This window comes from Dermacentor albipictus, chromosome 4 (genome assembly GCF_038994185.2).
Source record: "Dermacentor albipictus isolate Rhodes 1998 colony chromosome 4, USDA_Dalb.pri_finalv2, whole genome shotgun sequence".
In the NCBI taxonomy this organism is placed as follows: Eukaryota; Metazoa; Arthropoda; class Arachnida; order Ixodida; family Ixodidae; genus Dermacentor; species Dermacentor albipictus.
Window position 1 is genome coordinate 123152805 of NC_091824.1, and position 22392 is coordinate 123175196.

Below are 22392 nucleotides of genomic sequence, written 5' to 3' on the forward strand. Positions count from 1 at the left end.
GGTTTACTGTACACGGCCAAGTTTAGTACTGCATGGTAAAATGCCGTGCCTAGAATTCTATAGTTGCTGCTCCGCACAGACATACAAGGAATGCTAAGTCCCACATATCTTGCGCCCTGACGAAGTCCGCTCGTCGAAAATCCCCTCGTCCAGGCCTGATGAATCTCCTGTTGGGTCATTGTTAATCACTTAAAATCTCCATATACTTCTAAATCATGTGTCTTGTATGGACGTCGGACACATTTGTATTTCTTGAACGGCCTTTGCCGAAATTTCTGAGCTCATTGGGCGAGCGCCCCGAGCCGTGCAATACCGGCCTTCAAATAGGATAGGATCTTTTGCAACGCAGTAGCGTACGCAGCCCAGTAAGCACAATAATTACTGAGCGTTTTACGAGTGCATTTTACGCAGTGCCAAAGGCTCTAGGACCACAAATGCACTACTGAGCAATGAAATTACATAAAGTAATGAGTAAGCAACAAGGAAATTAACAACATTTAACACATACGGACACGTCATAAACACGCGATAGAAGTGCCACCACAGGCACGTGAACCGGAAGCCCGGTCTAGCAATTGGGACGATCACAGCATCCTGACATGGGAAGAAGCCCACACGCCCTTTGATATATACGTATAAATATATGTGGCATGCCAAATTTCACATACGGCAGCGGTCCACTCCCTTACGCATCCGGGCGCCAACTACTTGGATTTTCTTTTTGTTTTTGAGTTAGTTCTTGGAAAGCCTGCGTGTTGTCAAGCGACAGTGCGCGACGTGGAGGCGCAATACAGATCCGAAGAGCGGATTCGGATATAACTCGGTCTTGTAAACACCGAGTTCGGATTCCGCCGACGGTCATAATTTGTTCCCGCAGGCAAACCTCGAGCGAGACTTGTATGTGCGGTGTTGCGAAATCATCTTCCGAATTCTTTGCCTGCTGGAGACGCCGCCGCGGATTGGAATGGCCTAGCGATATTGACCACGTGTTGATTGCGTGTAGGGCAGCGGTCCACTCCTCCACGCGTCCTGGCGGCAACCGCTTGGATTTCCTTTCAGGTTTTGAGTGCTCGGAAAAGCCAGCGTGATTTCGTGGCGAGTGACGAGTCACATTCCGTGCCGTGGAGGGGCGGTACGGACGCGAAGAACAGATTCGGGGAGCTAAAACTGAGTTGTTAACAAAAAGTTGTTAAAACCGAGTTCGGATTGCACCGATTGTCATAATTTGTCCCCGTAGAGAAACCTCGAGTGAAAACGGTGTAGGCAGTGTTGAGGCGCTGTCTCCCGAGCTATATTTGCTGGCTATTGGATTGACCTTGCGATAACTTGTGCGGGCTTAGCGTTTCTCGCCGACGGCGTTACTGACTATACGCGGGAATGCGAGAGGGAATCGTCGTTGTAGAAAGAGTGAAAATAGGGGCGCTATATTGTAAACCTATTCCAAAATTTTCTGTTTCCATTCTCCAACCAGCCCTCCACGACTGGTAAAAAAATTTCAGGGCCAACCTCAACTTCCCCTGTCTGCCACTCAACGCCACGAAAACCGCGACAGCTCCCCATCTGAAATGAAGTGTACACACTGATTAGTCATGATTAAACAGAACGAAAAGTTATTATTCCTGATTCGACGCCTTTCCGCCATTAGCTCTCTGCTATTGGTCAAAAGTTGTCGGGCTGCGCCCCCTTCAGTTGTCAGTCACACGACGTTACAAAACCACGAAAAGTTACTGTGTCAGAGTGACGTGTGCGCGTTAAAGACGTATTAATATGCCGAACAAAACTGAATTTTTTTTCTGAATAGCTAGAGACTGCCCCGTTCCGAAAGGAATAGATGATGACAGCCCGCCGATCGCTCAGGCACTCGCTATTCGCACCTGCCGGTGAGCATGAATGTATTTCCATACAATAAACTTTTTTCCGTTGCAGTAAAACGTTATCGAGCCCTTTCGGCACGAATGCGACATCGCTCTGCCAACTATTCCTGACTGAGGATCCGTTTTAGCGGCATTCTTAACCTTCTGTTGAACGCCACCGTGCCTTTCGACCAGTCACCGCAAGCTAAGGGGAAGCGGACCAATCGCAGACACCGGCACCACCCTATTCACCCGGTTATCCATTTTCACCATGTTGGCTCGGGCCCCTCAAAACCCTCTCCCCTTTAGCGTGTTCCTAGCCTCTTGTCAGCCGATTCGATAATATAAATCGCTCAGCGCATACAATATTATTCGTTTTGGAAGAGAACAAAGGTGACTTCCCATGAACGAGGAGAGCGTTTGAATAGGCTGCTCAGACAACGCTGCTGTTCACCGCCCGATGCTCACGTCGGTGGTTACATAAATTTGACGTCAGGTGATTGGAATAGTTTTACGTTATACGGCCCGAGGGTTTGTTTTCCAATATTTTCGCTTTTAAGTGTAAGCCCATACCTGCGGGTTTGTGGCCTACCAAATTTTTCCTGTCATTGGCAATTGCATATTTAGGACTGGCCAACTGCGCTACCGCCCTTTTTCTTTATCTGTCTGACCTATATTAATCCGGGTGATACCTTGTCCCTTAGTCTGGGCAAGGTTGCAGATAGATCAGTGAGGCTCCGTATAATGTAAGTAAAAAGGAGTCTGGGCTCTAACAGTCATTGAGTCATTGAGACAGTCGAAGAATGAGATAGTTCTACCTCTAATGTTTAAGTTGCAATTCATTTGCTTTACGTCTCACGTCTCTACGTATAACCGTTTACGTTTGTACACCTGTGAGCAAAAGTAGACGGACCAGGGATTGTGCGATAAAGCTCATTTTCTCCTGTGTCTGTGAAATAAATGTGAAATTAAAGACTGCAGTCCAAATTTGACCTTACCAATTTTCTAGTGCACTCGTCATTTTCCGTATATGCGTGTTAATTTACAAAAGAATTTTGTTCTTTCGGCAACCCTGTGGTCCATATACTATTACTCACGGATGTAAGCAGAAGTTCAAAAAGATTTCTTAAGTGTGTAAAGGACGCACAAGAGTTGTGTCTGGTGCCTCTTCGTATGTGTTTGTTGCACTGGATTAAGCATTTCGAAGCTCTGAAGCACATTTTCTTTGTTATTCAAGAAGTGACAGGTTTGGATTTTTTACAGCGAAGCTGTGTACCTCTACCGTCCAAGGAAATTTTCGTGTCGTAAGCAAAAAACTCCATATACGTAGGCCGATCCCGGATGCAGTGCAATACCGGGCCGACCCGCGGTGGAGGTGAAGCGGGCGTTAAGCACTCCCCATACGTGGGTCGATACCGAAGATAGTTCAATACCGGGCCGACCCGCAGCAGAGGTGAAGCGGGCGTTAAGCACTCCCCATACGTGGGCCGACAGCGAAGATAGTGCAATGCCGGGCCGACCCGCGGCGGAGGTGAAGCGGGCGTTAAGCACTCCCCATACGTGCGCCGATCCCGAAGATAGTGCAATACCGGGCCGACCCGCGGCGGAGGTGCAGTTCGCGCTTATGGGCCCACATACACAGCTTCGCTGGTCATCCTTCTTCACAGAGTGGAAGGACACCGAGATTTTTTTTTGTACACGGAAGCTCGAAGAAGGCGCACGGAAAGAAAGCGTGATGTCTACAGAATAAATAACGAACAAGCCAGTATCCTGGAATAGCAGCCACACGTGGCTGGCCACTTCGCGCTAACGGAAGGCAACTCGAGGGAAGGAAACGATTCTGTACTGGCTCAAGGAGGCGCGGCGGGAGCGTACCGAGTGCTGCAAGTCCGATTCGCACTTTTCAGGGTCGAACGACTACGCTGGCAAGGGAACTGCAGAAATGCACGGGTGTGCGCGTGCAAACGAATCTGATTCCTTAGCTGACCATATATATAGAGAAACGGGCAGTTTTATTATTTGTACTAATAAAATTTTTCTCTGTGTTTGGAGGAGAAGGTGGCACAGAAAATTTCTTTACTTCCCTCCCTCTTTTTTTCGTATTGCGATGGTTTGTTAACTGGGCCTTAGCAGGCTCATGAACAATTCTCCTCCTGACCAATTCTCCCATAAACCGTTGATTACCAAGTCCGAGCTGCGCCCCTTCTAGCTGTTTGTGCTAACATCGCAACGGACGAGCCGTACTCGCCCAGGCCGCAGTTTCGGCCGCTTCGCTTGCCGGAGACTAGCCGCGCTTGCCTACTCAGTTCGCGTTGTGAAGTTTAGGTTTCGGCACTTGCGTGGGGGATCCTGCAGTGGTTTCGGTTCCTTTCGTTGCCATCCGTTCACGTAATTACGCCCGAGCATTACACTTGTGGTGAGGGAAAGCATTTTTATCAGATCCGATGTCTCTAATTTTTATTTCGGGTAATTATGAGCGATAAACCGCGCGTATAAACGTATTTTGCAAATCCTGCAGCAATGAGCCTGGTTAGCCGGGCTCAGTCCTGGTTAACCTCCCTGCCTTTCTTTTATCATTTTCTCTCTCTCTCTCTCTCTGCAGCAATGCTCAATAATTTGCTGCCATAAGAAAAAAAATTGGGAAATTATGTACAAGTTTTTATGAAAGAATTTGGGAGTTTTGTAGATAAACTGTCAGTCTATAAGTCAAAAACTACAGAAAAAGAGAACGACCAGGACGACAACAACGACATCAAATGCAAGTTTTGGCCACAATGATAACAAATCCTCTAAATGACACCATAAGCCTTCGACACACTAGCTGAAAAACGCGCGCGGCATCGTATTCTTGGGGCGCTATAACGTAAAACTATTCCAAACTTTTCTATTCCAATTCTGCTATCAGCCCTCCACAATTGGTGAAAAACTTTTTTCGACCACCCCCACTTCACCTGTCTGTCACGCGACGTCACGAAAACCGCGATAGCTCCCCATCTGATATGATGTGTACACACTGATTACGCATGATTTGACAGAAAAAAGAAAAACAGTGATTTTTGATTCGACCCCTTTTCGCCATTAGCCCTCGGCTATTGGTAAAAAGTTCTTGGGCTGCACCCACTTCATCTGCCTATCATGCGACGTCACAAAACCGCACAAACTCACCGCGTCAAAGTGACGTGTACGCGATAAAGATGCATTAATATGCCGAACAAAACTGAATTTTCTTCGGAATAGCCGCAGGCTGCCCCGTTCCGAAAGGAATAAAAGATGGCTGCCGCCAATCGCTGATACGCTGGCTATTTACACCTACCGGAGAGCATGGGTGTATTTGCGCATAATAAAACTCCTTGCGTGGACGTGTAACGTTTTCGAGCACTTTCGGCACGTTTACCACCCCATTCGGCCAACTCTTCTTTCCTGAGGCTCAGTTTTAGCGTCATTCTTAAACTTCCGTTGCATGCCGCCGTGATTTTCGACCAGCCACCACAAGCTAAGTAAGGGAAAGCCAACCAATCGGAGACGCCGGCACCACCCTCTTCATCCGGTTATCAATTTTCAGTGCACTGGCTCTGCCCCAGCGAATCCCTCTCCATTTGAGCGTGCTCCTCGCCTCTTGTCAGCCAATTAGATACGACAAGCCGCTCAGTGTAGGCAATGTTATTCGTTTTTCAAGCAAACAAAAGTGACCTCCTATGAACGAGGAGAGTGTTTGATTGGTCTGTTCAGACAACACTGCAGGTGAGCGCCCGGTGCTTGCGTCGGTGGTTACGCAAGTTTGACGTCAGGAGATTGGAATAGAAACATATTGGAATAGTTTTACGTTATAGGGCCCTTGCCGCCGGAGGGATCGGTCCAGGACGAATTTTTCTCGGCTTACTGCGTGCCGCGGACAGAGGAGACCACTCAGAGCGGCCCCTTCAGTGACGTGCGCGCGGGAAATTGGTGTCATGCTTACCCACCCAACCGCTCGATTCGCACTCACGTCAGCTCCCGTCAGCTCTCGTTCGCGCCTGTTTAGGTCGGCTTGCTTTGTGATCGTTTCTAAAAGGATGAGTCAAACCGACACGTCCTGATGGAAAGGTTTTTGGATAGTGCGTCAATATCCGATTCTGTACGACGAGATGGACCTCCCTAAATACAAGTAGCCGGAGGCCACACCCAGTACCCCCTTTTAACCTCGTTTTTTAAGCGCGACGACGCCGCGACAGAAGGGAGCATACCAGCACGATTACGCTCAAAGTGGCAAAGGCGCTGTAAACGTAAACGCAGCGCCAAGCTGTCAGCAGACGAAGGTAAAATGTGCACGAAATTTCGCACCATCACGCAGAGAAAAAGAGAGGAGACAAGATTTTCACGTCCGCACCGACTGGCGACCCACCGCCAGTCGGTGTGGACCCACTGCCCTCACAGCATTTTACCGACGCACCGCTTGCGTTTTCCCCAGAGTTACTGGTATATTTTTATGGTGTGGGCAGAGGCTTTGTTTTTATTACTTGACGCCTCAAAATAACGAATGTGTAAGCTCCCTTTAGTTGGTCCCTATAAAGTGAGCATATACAGTAACTACAGTTTTTCCTCCCGTGTGGATGTGCCTTAGAAGAAAAAAAAATATTTTTGTTGTAGAAGTGACAGAGATTTGTTCGATTTCTTACTTCGATAGCACGTCGGCCACATCTCTTTTGCCAGAGTGAAGTTACACTGAACGGTGTCGTAGGGGAGCTTTGGTATGTTTGTTTATGAGGAGTGCGAGAGTTTAGAGTAAATAATAGAATATTTGACGTGCTCGGTTCCTAACGGGTTTTTTTTGCAATATGTCGGGAACGATACTGGGTGATCAGTTTGGAATCGAGGATGCCGTTTGAGAATTCGGCAAGTATGTTACAAACATCGATGTTGCCTTTAAAGATCCGTCCGAGGATACTTATTCCGTCAAGCTCATCTGCAACAAGTGCACTGCTCCCACAACTTTGTTGCTTGCCACGACAAAATCGTGTGTCCTGACTGGCGGGTGTTCTGCCCCGTCTTTCTAAACTCGCGCCTCCAAGATACCAGCAAGTGCTTCTCCAGACTGCACACTTCCGCATATTTCTTATCAAGCACTTCCAGTTCACGATAGGCAGCCTGCGGTCACCGTCAAGTGGGCTTGAGAGGTTTCTGTTTACTGTTGTCTCAAAGCTCTTGAAGATAACCCGCACCAAGTGCTAGCGCATGCGGTGGAACGATAGCTCAGTGGTTACAACGTCCGGTGTTTTGTTTACCTGGGTTGTCCACAGGCGTAGTCTTTAGAATATCGTCGGCGGGATCAAAATATTCAAACTTCCTTTGGGTGACAACTGCGTATCATTATGTCAGAGGAATGCTAACTTCTTAAACTGTATTGTAGGCTGAGCATTTCCCGACCGAAGCATCTGTATCTTTGGGAAGGGATGCTTATGCTCGTGCGCTTGAAAAACTTTCATGGCTACTGTATTGAGCGAGGGACGGTGACCCCCAGCCTGTGGCACGCGCGATCCGAAACATATAGGACGAGACAGGTACAGGATGTAGGAGAAAACTACGAATATTTTCTGCGATAAGTTGAAATTACCTAGCAGGTACCATAATCTGAAGACTGGTCTCTATATACGACGTTACAGCTGAGTCGTTATACCCTCGATTTATTGCTTTTGAACTTCTGCTGACTACCGTTCGTACACTGTACTTATTTAGTTGAGTAACTACTGCCAGAAAACTAAAGAACCATCTCGAGCGAGGGAGAGAGGGAAAGGTATGGTGGTGGTGAATTGTAGCAACAGGCGGGTTTAGCCTGGCGAACAAGGCCGGCAATTGCTCCGCCCGAGCGTCTCGCACAATACCGCTAAAGGGTTTCACCATATGTCCATCCAACCAGTCTCTCTTAAGAAATCGATGAGGAGACTTGAAGTTTCTTTGCGGGCTATAACTGATCCCTCGGGAAAAATAAGGTCTTGCAGGCGCGCATGCGGAAGGTCCTTGCTTTGCAGATTTTTCAGGAGAGTGTCTCTTTCATCTTGGAATTGCTGGCAGGACCACAAAAAGTGCTCAATGTTTCCTGTCTCATTGCATGCCGTACAGTTCGGAGAATTGATTCTCCCCGTTTTAAATAACCAGGTCGGTGTATTAGCAGATCCTGTCCTTATTCGATATAGAAGTGTGGCTTCCTCTCGGTGCAATCTCTTGGTTACGCAGGGCATATGCGGTGGAACCCAAAGCGACGCAAAGTGATTTCGAATGTCAGATTTTTGCACTTGATTACTCTTTGGAGCCTTGATTTTGGGAGGATGATAGAGTGCTGCGTATGCATGCGCATCAGCTTTTTCGTTTCCTGAAATTCCAATGTGGGAAGGAATCCACTGAAACTTTACTGTGAAGCCTTTGTTGTTGAGTTCTTTCACGATGGCTAGGGATTTGCGTGGGAACTTGAGGGATGGCAAACCACGCTATGTTTGTTGTAATGCAGCCTTTGAGTCCGTAAGGACAACCACATTCTGCGGAGGCAAAGTCTTTAGTTTGCGCAGAGCAGAAGCTACTGCTACGCCTTCCACAACTGTCGACGAGGCTATACAGTCCAGACGGCCAGACCACGTATATCTTAGAGAGGGAATATAGAATGCAGCTGCATAGCGGTCTTCGTCTGCCTTGACAGAGCCATCTGTGTATACTTGTAGGTGATTCGGGCAAATCGTGTTCAGGTGTTCCAGGACTAATGACTTGGCTTCTGCAGATGGAATGCAGCTCTTTGATTGCAATCGTGGTACACTTTAAGTTGCATATGATGTCCTCGAATGTCCAGGGTGGTTCTATCCTTTCCCTCTGTCTCGAGCAGCGCAACCCTAATACGCGAAGCGTGGTCAATGCTGCATAAAAATGTGAGCGCGGCCGGTTACCTATACGTCGTAAGAGGGCTCTACCGGGCGTAGACTCACTCAATCGTAGGAGCTGGATCATCAGAGCCTGGGAAGCCTGAAGTCGTAGCGGGCGTGACTCAGCTTCGTAGAGCACTTTCTTGTTTGACGCTGGCTGAGGGACTCCAAGGCAAAAAGGTATCTACTAATGGACATGTTGGCCTTTCAATGGAATCGGCTACATCAAAGCTTTTACACTTTCAAATAAAGGCATCTACTTGATGTGAAATAAATCACGTGTGGGAGACAAAAATCATGTAAAGATCAAATAAACACACCCTATGCTCTACACAGTCCGATTTCAGAGAGGTATATGGACACTAAGCAAACAATTTCAAGTACACGAACTGATACACAATGTGCTTACCCTACCGTACGTACGCTGTGGAGAATGTGCAGTCTGCTTTTATGCCAGGGCGCTGGCACGCAAGCAAAACGCTGTGCATATACCTAGATATTAATGCAATGCCTGAAGCAGGATGCGCCAGGATAAATTCGGAAGTGAAGTTGGTGTGATGACGGTGCGCGTACCTTGAGCTCGCCAACGCCGAAGTGCTCGTTGCAGGCGAAGAGCACCACTTCGACGGCGGCCATGACGACCAGCTGCAGGGGGCTCGTCTTGCCCAGCACCGCGCCGAACGAGATGAGCACGCTGGCTGCCGCGAATTCAGCGCCCACCAGACTGCGTAGCACGTAAGTAAGTGGTTAGATTGAGCGCACTGCAAGTCTGTATACATCATGTGGCCGCCTGAGGATGGCTATTATAGACCCTGTCTACAAAACATACAGGGCGAGGCGGGTACAAGCTGTAGGAGAAAACCGCCGATGTTTTCTGCGATAAGATGGCATTATCTAGCACGCATCATATTTCGAAGACCCGCTTGTGTGTGTGTCCCTTAATGCATCCGTGTGAAAAATGTTTCCGCACTGAAACACTATACCAAAGCTGTCGCTGAGAGTTCCAAAGGGCTTATGTTAAAGCCTTCAACTTGCTGCATGTAACCCCGTAATGGCCAAACGCAGTTCCACGTCAACGAAAATCAAAACAAATTGCGAAACTTTATTTTTGGCCTCGGAGAGTACGTTTGTACAAAAGAGAAATACAGGCCGATGAAATGTTAATCTACTCATAGCCTATAGTACTGTAATTGTTAGTTAGTAATTGTTTGCGGAACCATCCACAACTGAAAACTCGCTACAGCGTATAAAAATTGCCAATATAGGCCCCGCGTTAAGTTTCCCATGCTTAAACTAGAACTTCGAGGGATGGTAACAGCGCAAAATGTATGATAAGTTGGGCATTATAGGGCTAAGATGCGTGTCCGGCGATGCACGCCTCGATTTTGCATTATTGCGTGTTTTATTTATATTTTTCTTGAATTCCAGAAGTCACAGAGGAAAAGAAAACAGTACGAGGAAATGTAGAGAGGTTATACTGGGAAGTAATCTGGTTTTCTACCCTACGCAGAGGAATAATTATGAAAAGCTAAAGAGAAGATCGATGAAAGATGAGAGTTGCTGCTAGCGTGGGATGACAGCCTTTCAAATAAAAGCTGTCGTTTTTGTTTCTTTCTAAAGGGAGTAACGCTTGAAAAGCCTGTTGGGTAGATATCTGTCGAGGTCAGGGATCTGGAACTCTATACCCAAAAGTAAGAAATGAATAAAAATAACTCTTCATGTATACAGTGGACAGAAAGATATGGTTGTTGCTTCGTTCAAAGAAGTTGCGGCCTTGCCTTCCCCAGCTACTCGATTGCTATCTCCTTTACAGGAACTGCTACTCCACCTCCCCCCCCGCCTCCACTAGAGAAGAAAGAAAGGAAACGAACAAGATACGGCATGTTTATAAGGCAAAAATTTTTTACGAGCTTTAACGAGCACCTAGTTCAAAGAAACCCAATTACCTGATCAGTAGTTCCTCGCAGCTCCTTTGATAACTACTTAATGCCGTTCTTCAAACTATATAATGATTTTTTTTTCAATGAAGGTACCAAAAAAAGAATATAGTTGAAACTAATAGGGTCAACAGATTTTTTTTCTACCACACTCTACACTGTATTTACATTCATTAGCTGAAACACATGTATGGTGACATAACTGCAACAAAAAATGGTTAGTGCTGACATGAACTTCGGGAGTGTGCCCCATCCCTCCAACATCTCCCCTGCGTTTCATGGTGCCAAATATTATCACTATCAAGTTTGTAGACACCAAAAGGACAGAGGCAAGAAGGAAAAATAACAAGCTGGTCACTGCCCTTGGAAGGGGCGCAACCCATTCTTGCTCTTCAATTACCGTGCAGCCCCTGAATGTACAGAGTGCTTGCGTATCTGTTTTTCATTTCTCTCACTCTCCTTCTTTTATTGCTCAGGATCAATACACCTGTAATAGCATAGCATATGCCAATCCCTGCAGTTTTTATTAAGCGCTTTTTTTTCTTTCTCTCTCCATAGGAACAAAGCTATACTCGCGGACAACTTTCTGTGGCAATAAAGGGAAAGGTATACAGGCGCGTGGCTGCTGCACGTGTGTTACTGCGCCAAGTAGTCCGGCAGCGTTTGACCGTGCTTTTGGTTGCTCGGAACAGACGCTGAATCGACGCAGCTTCCACGTGCGACGGTTTCGCGTTTCCCCAAACGCGGAAGGGAAAAGCCGCAAAAAAAGTAAACCTTTGCACCCAGTGGTGTGTTCTGCCTCATGAAACTGTTGCTAATAGGGTGCTTATGTTTTGTCTTCCCCAGCCTAAACTAAAGTGGATTAACACACGGAACTCTTTTCAGAAGCGCTCTCACTTGTGCGCGCTTCGCCTGCGTAGCTTTCCCTTCATAGCCACAGAAAGCTGTCCGCGAGTATAGAGCACTCATTTTCTCTATTCCACTGTCGATACGAGTTCAAGGTTCAGCTTATACTTTCAAAGTGATTTTCGCTGCCAGTGCTGTGTAATGAGAAAATTCCATCTTTAGATGCCCAGGGTGCCCCGTCGTTGGGGTCGACGGTTCAAGAAAAGGTCTGACGGGTCCCGAGGGGGATGGCATCGTCACACGAAAGGTCTCGTGGCCCCGTGGTTGACCTATGCGCGCTTCGGTTGCGTCGCTTAGCGCGGCTAACGATGCCCGGTGATCGATGGCTGCGCGATATTTCGATCGGTAAGCCTCGCGACGCGGCTGTACCGGTCAGTCTCGCCCACCCAAGCACAAGCACGTCCGAGGACTTTGGTCAAATTCGAGGAACAAATCAATTATAAACCGCCATTCGTGGACGACGACCCGCAAGGTTTGCAATTGTGCGTCGGAAGCCTCCCCGTTTTTTTGCCGTCCTAAGCACTCTCTGTTTTCTGCATCGTCGTTTGCTTTTTTGCTGCAGGGATAATGCAGGGCTATTGTAAGGTAATTAAGATATGGCTAAGCGACAGATCTGCGGAGATGTCCTGATACACTTTGGCATAGAAAATTTACAAGATTACATTTTGGTGTTTATCGTCCCGAAACTGATAGGCGGGCTGCAACTTATGAGGGACGCGTATAGCGGAGATCTCTCTCTCTCTCTCTCTCTCTCACTATTTTTTTTTAAAGTAACCCACCTGATGTTCTTTAACCTACAAATAAACTTAAGTAGACGCGAACATTCTTGCATTTTGTCCCTCATCGAAATGCAGCCGCCGTGGCCCGGATTCGAACGCGCGACCTCTGGCCCAGCAGCAGAATTAAAAAAAAATAATTATGGGGATTTACGTGCCAAAACCACTTTCTGATTATGGGGCACGCCGTAGTGAATTTCGGAAATTTCGACCACCTAGATCTAAGTACACGGGTGTTTTCGCATTTCGCCCCCATCGAAATGCGGCCGCCGTGGCCGAGATTTGATCCTGCGACCTCGTGCTTAGCAGTCTAACACCATACAGCAGTAAAACTGCATAGCCGTGCTGAAGAAAATAAAAATTAGCTGATAGCGATAAAAAAAATTATGTTTATCACGATACGGGCGTTTGACTGTGATTTGAGAGCAAGTCGTGGAGGCTTTCTAAGGCGCCGCTACCAGGCTTGGATTTGGCGTGGTAAAGAAATACAAGCTACCATTTTGGAAATCGCGTGGAAGATTCTAGCTATTAAACTTCGTCTTAACTGTCCACAAAACAACTTGCCAAGCCCCTGACTTTGATAGAGCAACGTGAAAGTTCTTTGTGGTCTTGCTGCCCTCTAGATCACGAGTAATGATTTTACAAATACCGATATTAGAAACGAGCATACTATGGCGTCCTTGTGTAGATTCACCGTGGTGGATATCGAAGCCACTTTGTGGCATGCGGTCTTGCGAAATACGAGACAGCACAAGTCGTTGCACTGAGACTCGACTCATCGGTTCTGACAAGCGTTTGCCGGGATAGTCAATGATTTTACCAAAAGTGACTTTTCGCTTCTTTTATATAAGCTGTCGTAGATACCGAACAAATGTCGTTCGTGGGATTTCTTCTGTACCGCAGATTTGATATATCGTTCACGTATCGGGAGATCAATGCTTGTCTTTGTCGCGGCCTTACTTGCGTTCTCTTGGCATGACGTTTGGTTTTCCCGATCCATGCTATGCTGCTCCTTTTTTTTTTCAATGAGGTACGCCATCAACTGCTACAACGCAGGCATCATCGCATATAAAAAGAACGCATCATTAATACTACTCACTGCTCGAATCCTTACTGATCCAAGAGGGGCATCAACTGGGCAGAAAGTACTGTCAAAAGCGTTTCAATCCTAGCATGCTATAGCGCGTAATTATGTCATTTTGGTATACTTTGCGAGCTCCGTTGACAGCCCGGAAGAAATAACCACCTAATATGTAGCCTGGTGTCTACTGTAGCGTCGGGAGAAGGTGGGTGTTTTTAAACTGTACGCGCTATTTACGTTTGCCCTCTATATATGTGTTTCCATTTCTCGTGTTAAGGGTCGCAAATCGACATCGGAAGGTTCTTCTCCTTGCAACGTTTCACTTTCTCCAATAAAAACGCTTCTACTCTAGAACAAATACAAAGAAAAAGTATCTGTGCATTTGATGCTAACAAGCTGACTAAGCGGGTTGTAGCAGGGTGTTAAGTTTTTCGAGACATACACCGACAATATGCTGTCATTAGTGTCGCCGGTCTACGACGTGCCACTTCCTTTTGTAAACAAAGTCCACAAATCACTTGGAACCTTCCGTACGATCGCACTGTTGAAGTCTTTCCAAATAACTAATATATCATGAAGTTGCGCTGGCATACTAACTTATAAACATATGTCGGGCGCATCGTTGACATTAATTGCAGAATAGTGTTGTCACAGGCGCAGGCTGCATAGCTTGCGAGTGTGACATGTCTCCCAGCTACGCACCACTGCGTACGTATGTCGGGCACTGCACAAAGCGTGCGCATTAAAGATTGTACACATCGCTGACGCTCACTGGAGGGACGGATGCAGCCAAGTAAGCTTTGGAGCAGCTCTAGGAGCAGCAAATTTTGCACTTTGGAGCAGGTTTGAAGCACGAAATGTCTGTTTTGGAGCAGCTTGGTAAAGGTCAATATGAGTGAAATACAGGCATAGGATGAAAAGATGTCCTTTCCTTATTTAACTTTGCAGAACACTACTAGGTTATGGCACAACAGTTCCTGTGGAAGCCTGCAAGGCGGGGAAAATTCATGACAGGGAAAAATTGTCATCCACATGTCTCTAGCATGAAGCTACAAGGAAGCCCATACAGGTTCCCCAAAAGCCACCACACTGGATGTGCCAACTAAATTTGGCCAATAAAAAAATAACAGAGGGCTTTCCGCTCATAGGCTTGTGTTATGCCAGTCTTTTCTCCTTCTCAAGCAGTTAAGATTTAATTTTAATGAACTAAAATTTATTACTTTACTTACTCAATAAGGTGCCCATGAAAAGGTTGTGGAATGGGTCAAGAAATGACCGATAACAACGTATATAGCCTAAGCCTCATGTGATCCTTGATTTTCCGCACCCCCCCCCCCCCCTAGAAAGCACAAAAAAACGCAAGAGAAAGGGTACGATTTTTTATGCGAAGCATATTACTAGAGCTCAACCCAGCTCCTCAGGCGCGGCGGTGTCGCCTTCAATACCACGTGACACCATGACGTCACGACAGAGGAGAAACGGGGCTCCAACTCGCGCCGTCGCTCGCGGCGTCGCGGCGGTATATAAGCAGCTGCGCTTGCCTCTGCTGGACACTCACGAGGTGAGATGCCTCCTGGAGACAGAGCTGCTCGTTGGAATGAGAAGCGAAGGTTGCGGCGTGCTACAGAGACTGATCTTCTAGGTGGCTTTGCTACGGCGCAGCGACTACGTGCCCCGCATCGGACGCGGTGAGCGTCGAGCAACGCAGCGTTCGGCGCGACAACGAAATGTGCGCCTGAGCAAGCGCCGCACGCCTGAGCCGACGCCGACGACACCGGCTTTTCTGCGACACGAGCTCCTTAACGCTGTCGCGTTAAAATAAAGGCTAGTGTAAGGTCGCTCTGATTGTTCGGGTTCTTAAGTCTCACGAATCGGCCTCGTGCTTTGTGTATAGAGAGGGGGTTCACTTCCCCCCATGTCAGCGGGGCGACAGTTACTGTGTTATGCGGGGTCACAGGCAACGCGCGGGGTTGGGTGACGCGTCGCGGCAGGTGCCAGGCGGGCGTGTGCCGATTCCTGGGAGTCAGTATTGTGCGCACGATGTTGGCAGTCCGCCGACGGGTCACACAGACCAGCCTTGAAACGAACCGCTGTACAAAAGGTATTGTGGGTCTGGCGCCCGAGTCCCTGACTAATTGGAGGCGCCGCCGAGGTTAAGAAGGACTTAGCAACTCTGACTCCGTGCCGCATGCAGTGAGCATGGACCTAATCCTCTACGCCTCCGGAACGTAATCGCCAGCCTTGTTGTTGGGTGCGACTGCCTGCGTGGTGTCTAAGACCAGCTTACCGTGCACGCTGTAGGAATGCGGTGCACACGTAAAGAGTGCATTCGCACGACGGCGTCTTGGAAACACGCACTCAAAGAACTTTGTCTTGTAGACAATAAATTTGAAGGACAAGGAGGGTCATCCGTCTCCCAGACGGCCAAGCTTTGAGTACAGCGGCTCTTCGTGGTGCCGGTGCCCCTGCTTCCGAGACATGTGCAGCCTAGACGCCGTTGGCATTTGAAACGCTCTGGCGATAACTTGTTCGGGCCTGGCGTGTTTTGCTGAGCCGGTCACTCACTACGGAGAAAGGAGAGGGCAACGGAGTTTTGGCGAAGAAGGAAAAGAGCTTTGTTTTCCAATATGTTTATTTTTAAGAGTAAGCCGATCCCTGTGGGTTGTGGCTTAACAAACGGTTGACTCTGATTGGCAACTGAACCTGTGGGACGGGCCAACGGCCCTACCGCCTTTTTTTCTTTGTATATTTGGGCTATAAAAATCGGGACGACATGCTGTCCCTCAGACTTGGCTGAAATCAGGATTGCTGATAGATCAGTGAGCCTCCGTACTATGTACGTTAAAACGAGTCTGGGCTCTAACAGTCATTGAGACAGTCGAAGAGTGAGACTTTGTTTCTCAATTGTTCAAGTTTGTAATGTATTTGTTTTACCTGCCATGTATATAGAAAAGTTCACGTATAAATATTTCTTGTACATCAGACCTCATCGTTTCCTGCCTGCGTTTGATCAACAACTGCCGATCATCGTCCGATAAGCTTCAAGTTCCAACGGTGAAGCGAGGACGGAGAACGAACGAAACTTTACTGGCGCAGCCGACAGGATCGGCAAGCCCCACAACGAGCAACGAGCAGCGAGCCAGGCGCAAGGCATCAGAGGGCTACCAGCCAATTCCGCAACGGTTGCAATTCATCTGGACGAGGACGTCAGGCGGCGCCCCCAGCTGCAACGGGTGAGCGGGATTCCTTGCGTTTTGTCTAGGTTGGCATGGCTGTTGTTCAGTGAGGTTAATGGTGTTCACGCGCAGAACAGCAAATGCGAGTGAGGCTAACGTAAACATTGATACGGCATCTGAACGAAGAGAGGGTCAGAGACGGCAGGAGCTGCAACGCGTCGGAGAGACCGAGTCTGAGACGTCGGATACTAAAATGGATAGTGAGACGCAAGGCGCTTCGCAGGCTCCGAGCACGACAGATCCAGAGGCCATGGCGGTGAGGCGCCTGGAGCTGGAGCTGGAAAAGGTGCGCCTACAGCTAGAGTGCGAGCGCATTGCTCTACGGAGAGTGGAGCTCGAGCAGTCGAGCAGGCCGCCTTCGGTGTCGGAAGGAAGCGATCGGCGCGGTGCCATCACGGATGGAATAGCACAATGTGCTAAAGTGCTTAAGGCATACCGGTTGCCGTGTGACGCTGACGTTCCGATATGGTTTCATGAGGTCGAAAAGTTGTTTGCATCTTTTCAAGTACCGGCACATAGCCGTGTACATTTGATCATGCCGGCGCTGGCCGAGCGGGTTCGTTATCTGTTGCGTGGCCTTAATGACGAGGAATGTACAGATTATGAGACTGTAAAGAAGGCAGTATTAGATGAACTTAAGCTCACGCCAGCTAAATACTCGGAGAGGTTTGAAAGGGCATCTAAACGAAAGGAGGAAACTTGGGCTCAGTTCGCGTTCCGCGCTAGAACCTATTTGGCCTATTACCTTCAATCTCGAAATGCGAACACCAAAGAAGCTATGACGGAGCTTATGGTCGCTGACCGTATGAAAGCCAGTCTAAGCTCAGAAGCCCTTGAATATGTTCTTTTGCGGGAGGGCGAAGATTGGTTTAAGCCAGTGGAGGTGGCGAAAGTGCTCGAGACTTTCGAGCAAGCTAAAGGGAAAGGACGAGCAACTAAGCCAGCCGCAACAGCCTCATTGCCGCAGCACGCAAAACTAGCTGGCCCGCAGAGGACAAATTTAAGATGCCACGTGTGTCATATACAGGGTCACCTAGCCAGAGACTGCCCAAAAGCTTCAGATAAAGAACCGCAGGGGAAGCCACCAACTGTTCAAAAACAAAGGGTACAGAAGGTTGCTGTTGTAAGTGAAGAACCTCCACCAGAGCAAGAAAGGGTGCTAAGCGCTAGAGTACATGTCGTAGCTCAAAATGCTAGCTCGGGGAGGTCGAAGCTGGACCTAATCCCTATCATGTGCGGGGATATAGCAACGGAAGCTGTGTTGGACACAGGTAGTGAGATAACGGTAGTCCGTAAAAGTATGTTGCCCATCGATTTACAGGAGCCATCACGAACAGTAAGACTTGAGTCGGCATTCGGAAACACCATTCGAGCTAAGCTAGCTACGCTGCCCGTAGGCATGCATCGCCCGGGGGCTGTGATACAACCGCAGAGGATCGATCTGGTGTGCGCGGTTACCGACGAACTTGCAAACGGGGTTGACTGCCTGCTGTCAAAGGAAGATTGGGAACTACTACGGGCGCAGGAAAAAGAGGAGTTTGGAGAGGAAAATATTCCGCGGGTAGGGGTCCGATCAGTCGAAATGGTCGATAACACTGAGCCGGACTGCGGTCTAAGTTTCGAAGAAACGACAGAGCAAATGCCTAAGTTGCAAGAGAATAGTTTCATACAAGATGTCACTGGGGTGCCCAGTCAGCGGGAGCTAGAACTAGCCGAGAGTGTAGCTGAGTTGACAGGCACCGAGTGCCAGAGCAAACATGCTCTAGTTTACAATAGGAGGGCACGGACTAAAGAATTTAATGTCGGGGACCAAGTACTCCTCTTTGACACAGGTTGGGCAACCAAGATAGCTGCCATAGAAGGTCTTGTGCCACCTCACACAAAGAAAGAGTTGCGAAGTCTGTTGGGGCTTTGTGGGCATTATCGGGACTATGTCTCAAACTACGCCGACTTGGCGAGCCCGCTTACAGCTTTGACAAAGCGAGGGGTTCCTAATTCAATTCCATGGTCGGAAGAAGCGCAGTGCGCGTTCGAAAGTCTGAAATTAGCTCTCTGTCAGGCTGTCGCCATGAACACGCCTGAACCTCATCAGCCGTACCGGCTATTCACTGATGGGTCGGCGACGGCGGCCGGTGCCTGTTTAGCTCAAATGTCAGCGGACGGAGAAGAAAAGCCGATCGCTTTTGCTAGCCACCGCTTTAACCCGACACAGGCGCGCTGGTCGACTATAGAGAGAGAAGCCTTTGCCATTATTTGGGCACTCAAGAAATTTGACTACTGGCTTTTCGGAGCAGTGGTGAATGTTGTCTCTGATCATAACCCACTGTCATATTTGACAACCAGCACCCCGCAGGGGGCCAAGTTAGCAAGAAGGGCGCTTTCACTACAGCGCTACAATGTAACGGTGCGTCACCGGAAAGGAACATGTAACGCCAATGCTGATGCATTGTGAAGGCTCTCGAATCGTTCATGGGAGCCAATCGAGTAAAGAGCAGAAACGAAAGGATAGACAGAAACAGCCATGCCAGCTGGGACAGGCGTGAATGTTCCCGTTCACCCGAAGAATGTGTGTGTGGGACAGTTCAGCCTTGGTGGAACTTTCTGTGGCTGTTGTCGTCTATGTGTGTGAGGGTTATAAGACTATGGACATACTCTGTATATAACCTGCATATGTTACTTTACTGCTGTTGTGCCGTGCAGTGCGTTGGAGTGTTCCTGTACATACATCAGTGTTTCTTTTGCATGCTCACTGTCATGAATGTGTTGAGCTTTCGCCTTTTTTTTTGTCGCTGTGAGAAAATTGTTTTTTTTCTCCGTGGTCCTTTCAGTTAATTTTCCTGTTCCTTACGGACTCCGCAGCACCCGTGTTGGGCAGCGTATGTCAATTTTCTTTGACGACGGAACCTTCAGAGCCTAAATCTTATGATACAGCGCCCTTTGGCTCTTGTAGTATAGCTGGGAACATTGTAAGCCCAGTATACTCTTTAGGAGGGACGTGTAAGGTCGCTCTGATTGTTCGGGTTCTTAAGTCTCACGAATCGGCCTCGTGCTTTGTGTATAGAGAGGGGGTTCACTTCCCCCCATGTCAGCGGGGCGACAGTTACTGTGTTATGCGGGGTCACAGGCAACGCGCGGGGTTGGGTGACGCGTCGCGGCAGGTGCCAGGCGGGCGTGTGCCGATTCCTGGGAGTCAGTATTGTGCGCACGATGTTGGCAGTCCGCCGACGGGTCACACAGACCAGCCTTGAAACGAACCGCTGTACAAAAGGTATTGTGGGTCTGGCGCCCGAGTCCCTGACTAATTGGAGGCGCCGCCGAGGTTAAGAAGGACTTAGCAACTCTGACTCCGTGCCGCATGCAGTGAGCATGGACCTAATCCTCTACGCCTCCGGAACGTAATCGCCAGCCTTGTTGTTGGGTGCGACTGCCTGCGTGGTGTCTAAGACCAGCTTACCGTGCACGCTGTAGGAATGCGGTGCACACGTAAAGAGTGCATTCGCACGACGGCGTCTTGGAAACACGCACTCAAAGAACTTTGTCTTGTAGACAATAAATTTGAAGGACAAGGAGGGTCATCCGTCTCCCAGACGGCCAAGCTTTGAGTACAGCGGCACTTCGTGGTGCCGGTGCCCCTGCTTCCGAGACATGTGCAGCCTAGACGCCGTTGGCATTTGAAACGCTCTGGCGATAACTTGTTCGGGCCTGGCGTGTTTTGCTGAGCCGGTCACTCACTACGGAGAAAGGAGAGGGCAACGGAGTTTTGGCGAAGAAGGAAAAGAGCTTTGTTTTCCAATATGTTTATTTTTAAGAGTAAGCCGATCCCTGTGGGTTGTGGCTTAACAAACGGTTGACTCTGATTGGCAACTGAACCTGTGGGACGGGCCAACGGCCCTACCGCCTTTTTTTCTTTGTATATTTGGGCTATAAAAATCGGGACGACATGCTGTCCCTCAGACTTGGCTGAAATCAGGATTGCTGATAGATCAGTGAGCCTCCGTACTATGTACGTTAAAACGAGTCTGGGCTCTAACAGTCATTGAGACAGTCGAAGAGTGAGACTTTGTTTCTCAATTGTTCAAGTTTGTAATGTATTTGTTTTACCTGCCATGTATATAGAAAAGTTCACGTATAAATATTTCTTGTACCTCAGACCTCATCGTTTCCTGCCTGCGTTTGATCAACAACTGCCGATCATCGTCCGATAAGCTTCAAGTTCCAACGGTGAAGCGAGGACGGAGAACGAACGAAACTTTACTGCTAGTATGCTTCGCATCCTGGTCTTAACCTTAGCTAAGCCACAGCCAGTTTTTTTTTAATTCAGGCGGCAACGCGTGCCCGCACCAGTAATTTATGTGGTCTCAGACGTAAAGGTCATCAGTTCCTTGTGTATATTTCGAACGTGCAAACCTGGGTCACAGTCCTGAGAGTGAGTGAGTGAGTGAGTGAGTGAGTGAGTGAGTGAGTGAGTGAGTGAGTGAGTGAGTGAGTGAGTGAGTGAGTGAGTGAGTGAGTGAGTGAGTGAGTGAGTGAGTGAGTGAGTGAGTGAGTGAGTGAGTGAGTGAGTGAGTGAGATAACTTTATCCAGTCCACAATAGACGCGAGTAAACTCAACGCCACCTGGCTAGGCCCACTCGGGTCAAGTCTTGTAAATGTTCGGAAAGCGAACCGTTACGAGATCGCGCTACGTCGCGTGTGATAGGGAGCGAAGCTGCGCGCCGAAAAACTGATGAAGCGGGGAGAAAGAAATGCGGCCGCTCGTTCCCATTGCCACTGTTTGACAAGGTTTGCGTAAAGATTGGTGCGATCTTTGGTGCGCAGAAGCGTCGTCATGGTCACAGCATTTTTTCCGTTTGTTCTTTTTCTTTACGGCCTTTCTTTCTCGGTAAAAAAGAAGGTCTTCATGAATCCCAGTTTTTTTTAAAATGCCGCTATCGGTCATTTGTCAACCACATCCACAACTTTTTTCTTGACATCTCATCGATTAGGTAAATTTATAAATTCAGTTAATTAAACGCTTTCTTGCACAAAGAACGGGAACTATTCACAACACCCACCAAGGTACAGTGAACGCCGTTCGCGTAGTTCCCTCTGGCAATTTTCAATTCTCGGCGACCTCCAGTCAAGATAGCAGAATACCGCACAATAAATGTGAAGTGACGTACTGGTCATTTCACGTTTGCCAGTATTTCACATCGCTTGCCGAGAAAATGTTTTAGGTTGTTTTTGAAAGCAACAAAGGGATAAAAAATGTTCACTGGCTTCCCGGTCTGCGTCATTGAGCAATATTTTGAATAAGATCAATTATTATGGATTATTGGCGGTTTCGCTACAGGCGTTACAAAGCCACTGTCAAACGACTACCGATATTTCGTGCGCCGAACATTGGTTTATTAAAATTCTTGCGCTCGATCAGCGCAAGTCCGGTCGTGAACATTGTTGCCACGAATGCTGTTTGGGAGGTTTGCGGTTTCGCCGAACGTTAGATTCCGACCACAATTTGGCCGTTGAGGTTTACCAAATATGCAACCTTACACCATGAGCTTGTGTTCTGAGGCGGCAAAAACCTGATTTTGTGTGGTGTGGCCTGGCATACAATAGTGTAGCCTGAGGGCAAATTTGAATGACGATTACCTTTGCCATTGGTTACTTGTGACCAAGAGGTTTCATGAAAGCAAGATGTTCCTTTGTCGGCGTGCCGCACTGTCGTACCAGTAAGCGG

The 22392-nt window shown here is 48.2% G+C and overlaps 1 protein-coding gene across 1 annotated transcript in view; it reads right to left on the reverse strand.

The window, feature by feature from the left end:
- LOC135899514 (ammonium transporter Rh type A-like) overlaps positions 1-22392 on the reverse strand; it is a 92500-nt gene that overhangs the window by 45619 nt on the left and 24489 nt on the right. The window contains exon 4 of the mRNA XM_070537543.1: positions 9311-9461. Within this exon, the coding sequence (XP_070393644.1) occupies positions 9311-9461 (151 nt within the window). The remainder of the gene's footprint in view (positions 1-9310; positions 9462-22392) is intronic.